The sequence below is a fragment of the Sinocyclocheilus grahami genome, unplaced genomic scaffold (genome assembly GCF_001515645.1).
Source record: "Sinocyclocheilus grahami isolate Dianchi unplaced genomic scaffold, SAMN03320097.WGS_v1.1 scaffold3541.1, whole genome shotgun sequence".
Lineage (NCBI taxonomy): Eukaryota > Metazoa > Chordata > Actinopteri > Cypriniformes > Cyprinidae > Sinocyclocheilus > Sinocyclocheilus grahami.
This window is the reverse complement of record NW_015508653.1, coordinates 6,591-18,423: the sequence shown is the minus strand read 5'-3', so window position 1 is coordinate 18,423 and position 11,833 is coordinate 6,591. Positions and strand designations below refer to the sequence as shown.

General features: G+C 38.4%; 1 protein-coding gene across 1 annotated transcript; it reads left to right on the top strand.

Annotated features, from left to right (window-relative positions):
• The first annotated feature begins 7,731 nt into the window (after positions 1-7,731).
• LOC107576341 (MOB kinase activator 3C-like) lies at positions 7,732-10,181 on the top strand. The gene is made up of 2 exons (XM_016262537.1): positions 7,732-8,186; positions 9,535-10,181. Exons 1-2 carry the CDS (start codon positions 7,769-7,771, stop codon positions 9,810-9,812), a joined length of 696 nt encoding a protein of 231 aa, XP_016118023.1. The 5' UTR covers positions 7,732-7,768; the 3' UTR covers positions 9,813-10,181.
• Positions 10,182-11,833: the final 1,652 nt, after the last annotated feature.

Genomic DNA, 11,833 nt, shown 5'->3' with positions numbered 1-11,833 from the left:
AGCTGAAATAGTTGCTCAGGATGACACACTTCAGTAAACAGACATCAGTCAGTAGCTCTTTAAAAGGAACTCTCCAATTCCTTTTTTTCTCCCCGCATTTACCAAAAAAATTAAAAAGTAAATTGTACTTGTTAATTGCAAAACAAGCCCCACAAGTCATGAGACATACTGCATAATGTGTAAATTTTAAAAACACACAAAATAACCTATAGGCTCTGTAAGAATGTGAGCTTAAGGTCAGGTATTAGTGACAGAGATGCCCTCAGCGACCAAAGCCCAGCTAAAAGATTTTTGAAACATCGGTTTGAAACATCTGGTTTCAGTTGATAAGTCATCCAACTATGTCACAGCCGGTTTAGGATGTCTTGCATTATAACAAAAAACTTTCAACCTGTGGCAAACATTACAACAACAAAAAAACACTAACAGAAATCTATAGTTTTTGATCTGTAACATTATGATTATATAGAAAATACACCCGCTGTTGAATAAATTCAGAACATTCTAGAAATATAATTTGTATAATGTCCTGACTGATGATGGATTTCATTTCTGTGCCTCAGTAGTACTCAGTACACACAAACCATTTTTATGAGCATTTCTACTAACCACATCCCATCAAGCATATTCTGAAAAGAACAACTCAGAAATTGCTAGTCAATTTCACAAACAGTTACAAAGAAATGGCAAGTAACACATTGAATTAGAAAAACTTAGTTATTTTTTTCTTGTAAAAAGTATAATTTTTGTTTTATTTATTTTTTTTACATTTATGTATTTGTTTTTAACTTCAGTGCAATATCTTCATTTCTATATGGTTTTTGTCATCTTCTGATTGGTCAACTTCAGATGGATCGCCAAATCGTCTCGTTCAACCGCATATACACCACGAGTTTAAACCGACAGCATCCGATTTTTTTTACATGTTTGAAAATTATCGGGAGGACGGGAGGTGCTCGTAACGTCTTGGATCGGCTCGTAATTCTTCTAAAAAAAAAGTTACATAGTGCTGCATTAAAAGCCTTTATAACATATGCTACTGTTTTGAACTTTATAAAAGATTCGCTTTAAAAAGTGTGCCACTATAAGTATTTAGGAAACTAAATATTTAATTTTATTTTTATTCATCCGTTATTTAACCAGGAAATAAAACTAGTTTACAGCACACACAGTTAAACATAAAAACATTCCATTCCATCTAGTGGTAACTAGTAGTAATTACATTTCTTCACAGTTGTGCTCAGAGTATTAAAGGGGTCATATGATGCGATTTCAAGTTTTCCTTTCTCTTTGGAGTGCTACAAGCTGTTCGTGAATAGATAAGATCCCTAAAGTTGCAAAGACTAAAGAGATATAAAGTCTCAAACCCAAAGAGAGATTCTTTATAAAAGTTAAGACTCGTCCACGTTCTCCTAAACACCTCGTTTAAATGTTTAAACACGCCCCACATATCTACGTCACTGTGTGGGAAGATTTGCATAACACCGCCCAAATGTTAACGCAAAGAAAGAAGGCGTAACTTTGATTCTCGCTGTAGTATTGTTGCTGCCGCCGCCATGTCGTGGAGACTCTGTGTGTTTCATTATGAAAGCGAAACTACTTTGTTTGGTCTTCCAAAAGAGGACACGACTAGAAATCAGTGGTTAAGTTGTATTTACAACACTGTTCCAGAACACTTCAACCCAAATATCCGTGTGAGTGTGCATGGTAAGGGGCATAACATTTCCGTCACACACATGAGGTATTCGGCCAATCACAACGCACTGAATAGCTGGCCAATCAGAGCACACCTCGCTTTTCAGAACGATGAGCTTTGTAAAAAGCGACACGTTTCAGAAAGGCGGGGCATAGATAAGAAACAATAATGTACAGTATGTGGAAAATAATGTGTTTTTTAACCTTAAACCGCATAAACACATTTCATTACACCAAATAAATAAAATATAAACGTCATATGACCCCTTTAATAGTGTTCAGATTTTGTTTATTTATCAGTTTTAAGTTAAAACAATTCTATGTACAATTTATTAACATAATAGTTTATAATCACCCATCAAATTTTAATAATAATCTCATTTGAATGTTGAAATATTTTTTTAAATCATCATGAATAAATGTAATATAACCATAATATATTTTAAATAGTAAACGTAAATAGATTTTTTTAATGATTTTATTGAATTAATTTTTATATATTTAAGAATACATTACATATTATTTTTGCCATTTAATAATAAATTAATTTATTATACATTTTAAAAGTTTGTAAAAAAAAATGCTAGATTTAGACGGTCTGAGAAAGAGGACAGTGTGAAGTTTATAGTAATAGACAGACTGGGATACAGTCCTCTAAAGTTTCCATTCATACTCTAAAGTTTCCATTCATACTAAAGGCCAAACACAATGGAGTTTGGGGAGGGGGTGTGGTGCTGGGCTTCACAGACTCACTGCTGCTCCTCCCACCACCAACGAAATCCTTCCTTTTAACTTCACACTGCCCCTGAGCGCACATGACACGCACACACAGACACACAAAAACAGACAAGATCAGGATATGACATCATACACAGGAAGGGAAGCCAAATAACTTGCTTTTTCGCTCTAAACCCTATTCCTAAGTGAGTTTTGGAGGGTAAAGACCGGCTGATGAGTGTGAGAAAGGATCCTCACGGGACTCTTTGGATTCGCTCTGCTCCCTCTTGGAGAGAACAGGAGAGCGAGGAAATCTTTTCAGGTTTCCCACAACATTCCAAGTGTCTACGGCAGGACTAAAGCCAGGTCTACATTTTTACTTTTCTTTCGTATGTTTTCATTGATAAGATGCAACTTTTGTTTTCATGCTCTGTGTTAATGTCAGAGCTTGTGTGAAAAAGCCTGAGCAGACACGTCAGTGTTTGTTGTGGACAAATAACTCCTCTGTTCTTTGTTTCCACATGTTGAATGAATTGAGTTAAGGCTAACATCTAAAATGAGACTGTTTCTGTTTGTGTAAAGTCTAGCTAAAAGAGTGGCTGGATATTTACCAGTTTGATTAGAAACAGTGCAATTGAAAAATATATAAAAGATTTGAAATCTTGTCGTTTGCCTTATAAAAAAAACAATTATGGAAATGCAGGCATGAATAATGGCGTGAAATACTATCCATTATCAGTTACAGCAACAAGTGTCAGAAACAGAGCTTCTGCAAAATGTGTCAACATGAGCTATGAGGTGAGAGAAATTCATGGTTTGATAGTAGCCAGGTTTTTTTGTGAATACATTTGTGGGAGGAGAGAGAAACAGAGAGGGAGAGAAAAACGACAGAATCAGAATCAGAATCAGAAATAACTTTATTGCCAAGTATGTTTGCACATACAAGGAATTTGTTATAGTGTCACAAGCTTCCAGTACACGGAGACAACAACAACACACAGATAATAAAAATGAGATGTGAATAAAATACACATGCATAAATATAAACCACAAAAAAAGAATAAATTGTATGTACAGGTGTGGTATAGATGGAATAGGAATAGAATAAAATAAAATAAGTTGTAGGGATGTACTAGGGTTTAGGGTGATAAATAATTATAAGGTTATTGCACATACTGTACTTTAATTGCACAATGGGAGAACATTAACTGTTCATGAGGTAGATTGCCTGGGGAAAGAAACTGTTCTTGTGCCTGGCTGTCCTGGTATTCGGTGCTCTGTAACGCCGACCAGATGGCAAAAGTTCAAAAAGGAGATGGCTTGGATGTGATGGATCCAGAGTGATTTTCTGAGCCCTTTTCCTCACTCTGGATGTAAGTTCTTGGAGGGTAGGCAGGGGGGCACCAATAATCCTTTCAGCAGTCCGAACCATTCTCTGTAGTCTTCTGATGTCTGATTTTGTAGCTGAACCAAACCAGACAGTTATTGAAGTGCACAGAACAGACTCGATGACGGCTGAGTAGAACTGTTTCAGCAGCTCCTGTGGCAGGTTGAATTTCCTCAGCTGGCGAAGGAAGTACAACCTCTGCTGGGCCTTTTTAACAATGGAGTCAATGTGAGTGTCCCACTTCAGGTCCTGAGAGATGGTGGTGCCCAGGAACCTGAATGACTCCACTGTCGTTACAGTGCTATCCATGATGGTGAGTGGGGGGAGTGCAGGGGGGTTCCTCCTGAAGTCCACGATCATCTCCACTGTTTTGAGGGTGTTCAGCTCCAAGTTGTTAAGACTGCACCAGACAGCCAGCTCTTTAACCTCCTGTCTGTAAGCAGACTCGTCTCCATCCTTGATGAGACCGATGACTGTAGTGTCATCTGCATACTTCAGGAGCTTGACAGAGGGGTCTTTAGAGGTGCAGTCATTGGTGTAGAGGGAGAAGAGCAGTGGGGAGAGGACGCAACCCTGAGGGGTGCCAGTGCTGGTGGTGCGGTTGTTGGATGTGAATTTACCAATTCTCACTAGCTGTTGCCTATCTGTCAGAAAGCTGGTGATCCATTGACAGATAGAGCTAGGGACAGAGAGCTGGGTTAGTTTGGTCTGGAGGAGTGTTGGGATGATGGTGTTGAAAGCAGAGCTAAAGTCCACAAACAGGATCCTCACATAAGTCCCTGTTTTGTCCAGATGTTGCAGGATGAAGTGCAGTCCCATATTGACTGCATCATCCACGGACCTGTTTGCTCGGTAAGCAAACTGCAGGGGGTCTAGTAAGGGTCCAGTAATGTCCTTCAGATAAGCCAACACCAACCTCTCAAATGTCTTCATGACCACAGACGTTAGGGCCACAGGTCTGTAGTCATTAAGTCCTGTTATCTTAGGTTTCTTTGGGATGGGGATGATGGTGGAGCGTTTGAAGCAGGCAGGGACTTTGCACAGCTCCAGTGATCTGTTGAAGATCTGTGAGAAGATGGGGGACAGTTGGTCAGCGCAGGTTTTCAGACAGGCTGGTGTCACACCGTCTGGGCCTGGTGCTTTTCTTCTCTTGTTCTTCCTGAAGACCTGGCGCACATCATCCTCACTGATCTGAAACGTAGGAGTGGGGGAGAGGGGGGTTGCAGGAGGTGTTGATGGTTGTGTGGAGAGATGTTCAGAGCGGGTGTGGGGTGTTAGACTGGGAGTTTCAAATCTACAGTAAAACCCATTCAGGTCTTCAGCAAGTTGTTGATTGGCCTCAGTGCTGGGGGATGGTGTCTTGTAGTTGGTGATGTCCTTCAGGCCTTTCCACACTGATGCAGGCTCATTCGCAGAAAACTGGTGTTCTAGTTTTTTAGCGTAGTTCCTCTTGGCCACTCTAATCTCCTTATTCAGTGTGTTTCTGGCCTGATTGTACAAGACTCTGTCCCCCCTTTTGTAGGCGTCCTCTTTGGCCTGACGAAGATGACGAAGTTTTGCTGTAAACCATGGCTTATCATTGTTGAATGTTAAATGAGTCCTGGTAGGGATGCACATGTCTTCACAGAAACTGATATATGATGTTACAGATTCTGTGAGCTCGTCCAGATCGTTGGTGGCTGCTTCAAAAACACTCCAATCAGTGCAGTCGAAACAGGCTTGCAATGCCTGCTCTGTTTCGTTGGTCCACCTCTTTACAGACTTTACTACAGGTTTAGCAGATTTAAGTTTATGCCTGTAGGTCGGTATAAGATGAACCAGGCAGTGGTCAGAGAGTCCTACAGCTGCTCTGGGGACCGAGCGATATGCATCCTTTATTGTGGAGTAACAATGGTCCAGTATACTACTGTCTCTGGTGGGACATGTAATATGCTGTCTGTATTTTGGCAGTTCACGGGAAAGATTTGCTTTATTAAAGTCCCCGAGAATGATTAAAACAGAGTCCGGGTGTTGTTGCTCTGTCTCTGTGATCAGATCAGCGAGTTTCTGTAAAGCTGAGCTCACGTGTGCTTGCGGAGGGATGTAAATACTCACGAGAATGAACGAGTGAAACTCCCGCGGCGAATAGAACGGCTTACAGTTAATGAAAAGCGCTTCTAGATCGGAACAGCACATCTTCTTTAACGCTGTAACATCTGTACACCACCTTTCGTTGATGTAAAAGCATGTCCCGCCGCCGCGTGATTTCCCCGTTGATTCTGCATCGCGGTCTGCTCTAAACAGCTGAAAGCCCGGCAGTTGTAGCGCGCTGTCCGGAATGGCGTCATTCAGCCAGGTTTCCGTGAAACACAGAGCAGCAGAGTGTGAAAAATCCTTATTTGTCTGGGAGAGCAGAAGAAGTTCGTCCGTTGTTTTGTTGGGTAGAGAGCGGAGGTTGGCCAGATGGATGCTCGGCAACGGCGTTCTGAATCCGCACTTCCTGAGCTTCACGAGCACGCCGGCTCGCTTCCCCCGTCTGCGCGTCCTGAAGTGCTTGATCAGCGCCACAGCTCCACCGACTACAACATTCAGCAAAACGTCAGAATAAACGAAATCCGGTAGAAGATTGTGTGCTGTGTTCTGCCGAATGTTCAGCAGCTCATCCCTGGTAAAACTGATCGTGTTTGAGAAACAAAAAACAGGAAAAACGAACAAAAACAGTACTTATCAAAGAGACAAAGAAAGGATGGACTCAAACACAGATACACTGCTAGAACGTTAAAGTCAGGGTTTGAGTGTAGGGCTGAATAGCTCTGAAATCCACAGAAGAATGGATCTCATTTCAGCCACTTCGAACAAACACAGGAAGTTATGAAAATGGTGATGTGGATAAAACAACACAAAGGGAAACTGAATGCATAGAGAGGAAGAAATGTTTGTTTGTGGTGGTCTGTTAATGGAGTTTACTTGCACTATATCATTCATAAATTTTGGGGTCAGTATTTATTTATTTTTTATTCAGTAAGGATGCATTCAGCTGATCAAAAGTGACAGTAAAAAAAGTAAAAACTTTCATAATGTTATAAGATCTCTAGTTCAAGTAAATTATGTTCTATTTATTAAAGAATCCTTAAAAAATAGTTAAAAACATTACTCCTTAAAACTGTTTTCATCACTGATAATAATTAGAAATGTTTCTTGAACAATCTTACTTGAAAGCTGAAATTTCAGCTTTGCATCACATGAATAAATTACATTTGAAAATATATGAAAACAGAAACCAGTTCTTTTAACTAGTAATAATATTTCACAATATTACCATTCATATATATGACCAGGATTTCAGCTATTAATCCCATATTAAATTTGAAAATTCAGCTTTGCATCACAAGAATAAATTACATTTGAAAATATATGAAAACAGAAACCAGTTCTTTTAACTAGTAATAATATTTCACAATATTACCATTCATATATATGACCAGGATTTCAGCTATTAATCCCATATTAAATTTGAAAATTCAGCTTTGCATCACAAGAATAAATTACATTTGAAAATATATGAAAACAGAAACCAGTTCTTTAAAATATAATATTTCACAATTTTACTGTTTATATAAACTGTCAGAATCTCAGCACAGCTATAAATCCTAATTATTTATCACATATGTGTCTTGGTTATTGTCATAAATGTTATCCACTGCAGTTTCCCAGTTGCATAAACCCCAGTCTAATCAGCACATCATTCATGAAATGTATTATTTTATATATATATATAATGTGTGTGTAATATCAGTATATTTTATAAGTATATATATATATATATATATATATATTTAATTTATTCAAATATACATTTATATATTTTTCTGCTCTCTAGAAACTCCCTATTGGCTGTGACGAGGGCCCTGGGAATCATACGAGTGAAAAATCACAATCTTCCACATCCTGATTGGATCTGACGACTCTGTCACCCTGCTCAGTTCAGCAATGGCTCTGTGCTTGGGGCAGGTTTTCAGCAAAGACAAAACATTCCGGCCTCGAAAGCGATTTGAACCTGGAACCCAGCGCTTTGAGCTGTACAAAAGAGCCCAAGCGTCTCTGAAATCAGGTCTGGACCTGAGGAAAGTGGTGCAGCTGCCGGACGGGGAGAACATTAATGACTGGATAGCTGTGCATGTGGTGGATTTCTTCAATCGAATAAACCTCATCTACGGGACCGTGAGCGAGTTCTGCACTGAGAAGAGCTGTCCCATCATGTCTGGAGGGCCACGTTATGAATACAGGTGGCAGGATGGGGATCAATACAAGAGGCCCACCAAACTGCCTGCTCTTATATACATGAACCTCCTGATGAACTGGATCGAGTCCCTCATCAACAATGAGGACATCTTTCCTACACGAGTAGGTGCGTGACGTCAGATATGTTTTCCAGACAAATCAAATCACTGTGATAGGGCTCATTTACTTTTGTTCATTTCCAAATTTTTATTTTCATTTTGTAAAATTATGTTAAAAGTAAAAATTATGTCAGTGTGGGATAACGGTTTTAATATCATAATATAGAAACATGCTTTATTAAAAAGAGGAAACTCTTTAAACTCTTTTTAAAATCTTTATCTTTTATTGTTATTTCTTAGAAAAAATATTTTAACAAAACTGCTTCACTGCTTATTAATATTTGAAAAACCTTCAAGTCACGTAGTGCAAAAAACAGTTAATAAAACAGGAAATTGGGAGACACCTGCTGACTGTCTCAAGCTCAAGAACAGTGTTATATTATAGTTTTTATTAATATTTAGAATCAGTTTTTATTTTTATATTTTTCATTTTAGCTTAAGTTTTATCATTTTAAGTAGTTTTAAAAAAAATGGGCAACTACCTGAAATAGGACCTTTTTTTATTTTTTATTTTTTTTACATTTCTGTAAACATTTATTTTATTTCAAGTAACAAATTATTATTATTATTCTTTTATTTAAGTTTAGGTTTTTAAGGTTCATTTAAGTTACAGTTATCAGATATGTTTACTTACAAATATCAGATAATTTATCCTTTTCAATAAATAAAATGTAATAATATTTTTATGAATTAATAATGACATTTAAAAAAAATACCTTATTTTATATATATATATATATATATATATATATATATACATTTTTGAAAATAATTATTTAAATCACAAGTATTTACGGTATAAGGGAAATATGTTATTACATTTTATGTGATGGTTATCATATAATGAAAACCAACATGAATACAAAGAGCACATTTCTAAGAACTTAACACATATGCATTACTCCTTTTGTGGACACTCCTATTTGTCATGGACCTTTAAGCTCATTTAGTAAATCGCTATGAAAAGCTTAGTATATTAATAAATGAGCAGAGATGTACAAATAATGGAAATAAGACAAAAACAGTCAGACACAGAAATATTAACGGGTAACTGGCTAGAGAAATGATCCAGTTACGTTTCTCAGGAATTGCTGTATAATTTGTGGGGCCAGGGATCACCAGACACATACTTCTGTCTGAAAAAATATTACTGGATAGAGTAACAGAAGCTATACTTATAAGCACTGCCAACAATTCATAATTCCACAGACTGAACTATTGGCCGAAAACCCTCGAGACATACTCTGTGTGCTTTTTATCCTAAAATAGCATTTTAATTTTCTCATGGAGGAAAATCATACAGCATCGTGAATGTGATGTGATTTGAGTGTGATGCTGGTTTTCTTCTATTTTTAGGAGTCCCTTTTCCAAAGAACTTTCAGCAGGTGTGCAAGAAGATACTGAGCCGCTTGTTTCGAGTGTTTGTACACGTGTACATCCATCACTTTGACATGATCTGTAGTATGGGAGCTGAGGCCCACATCAACACCTGCTACAAACACTACTACTACTTCATCTCTGAGTTCAGCCTCATCGACCACTCGGAGCTGGAGCCTCTTGTGAGAGCGCTGTGCTTTCATAACTGTGGCCACATACACACTGCAGCTAAATGCATCTTCATCTTCACCTTTTAGTGCTTAATCCTGTTCTGTACACGGACGGTTCAGTAATTTACGGGAGTGACAATTAAAAAAGGTTTGACTGCAGAAAAAGTCAGGTAGTGGCAACCGCATTTACAGAAATTCTATGCAATGTGTACAGAACCGAACTTGATGTATTTAAATGCATATCAGAGTTGCGGTGCAAGTAATCACAGGGAAGGAGGTACAGCTTGACTCTGTGTTGCCAGTGTTATCTTGTAAATAAGCACATACCAAAATATCATGACCTACACCTGCCTACATTGTTATCTCTAAAAATGAGCTGAGCCCAAACAACAAGGCCTAGAACACTTAGGCCCAATCCCAACTCTACCCCTTAGCCCTTCCCATTTCCTTCACGTGAACGCGCAAAACGGAGGGGTAGGGGTGTCTCGATTCTCTTTTGGTTGGAGGGGTAGGGGTAGGGCCAGATAGCCCTTCAAACGAAGATTTTTCGGGACCACACTTCAAACGAAGGGGTATGAATTATCTCAGCGTAAACCGGCTTCAGCGGCAACATGGCTGCACGAGCGAACAAAAAGACACATAAATGTAAGCATTTTTGGGCATTAATAAAGATTTTAACGAAAAGTAATCATTTGTTTTATGTTACTTTCAATCGTGAGTTCATATTTACGGTCATGTTACTCAAAGAAATGTTTGCAAAAAATCGCTAAAATTTGCTAACTAACGTCATATCATTACAGACTGCACGATAGTGCCACAACATATTTTCATGTCTTATCAGGGCGATAACCACAGTAGACATTGAGGGGGCTAGTCCCCCCAATAATTATAAATCGCTAAACCATTTTCTCAAATATTGCCAATTCGAAAGAGAGAGAGACCGAGAGAGAGAGAGATGAAAGTTGCATGTATGCGCGTCTGTGCGTTTCACTTTTTAGAGTGAGTTTACTTCAAAAACAGCGATTTTATCCTCTTGTTGCTGGAAAATATAATGTAGCAATTCTGTATTTAAACTGTTATTAATAAAAGTCGTGTGCAGCGTTGACAAGTATCTTTGCTCCTGGATGTGTGAGCTGCGCGATCTCTGATATGTGTGTGTGTCAGAAAGCAGTGCATTAATATAGAACGATAATTAAAGGCTCTAATTCACACCAGCATAGGTGTGTGTATTGACGTATGATGACGTGTGAAGCCATAGTAGGAGTGGTGTCCCAATTCTTAGGGGAATATTTTCACCCCTACACTCTGTTTCAAGGGACAAGGGGAAGGGGTAGGCGGAGGGGAAGGGGAAGGGCTATAAAATTGAATTGTGATTGGGCCTTAATGTCTCTGGACCTTTATTTCCACTCCCCCACACTCTTAAGGTTTCATTTATAGACATTGCGCCAAAAATGAGCTGTGCAATGGTCTTTGGATGTGCTATTTCCATAAGTATTATCATCTACTCTCATTATTATACTGTTCCGTTTAAACCATATGTCTGTGGTGTAAATACGCATTTTATTGCATTAATGTGTTTTATATAGCACATTACTACAAAATAGGGCATTCATGTGCTGCCAGAAAGATTTGAGAGGCATTTTAAGATGAAGCTCAATAATATGACCTGCACACTATAAAGCCATACAAATATTATAAGGTGAAATTAGCTGAGTTACAATGGTATTCAGACAGCAGGTTACCATACAACAGAATGAAAGATGATATTTTCATACACACAAAAATCAAATCCACACAGAAAAATCTCACAGTCATTTCTCCACCATAGCCATAGGGACGGATGATTCCTGGAAAGGCAGTGTTTGTCACAATGCATTTTCTGCTCAAAAGGCAGAAAGTTCTGTGCCCAGGCACTTACAGATTATAGTGCCATTGTTCTCTCAATATTTAGTTTAATTAGATCACTTGGTGCCCTGACTTCACCATCTGACATGTTATGTTGTAGGTGGACTGCACAGTACAAACCATGATATTAGATGAAGCACAGTTGTTTTAAAACAAGGCTGTGTGTTATATCTATCTATCTATCTATCTATCTATCTATCTAT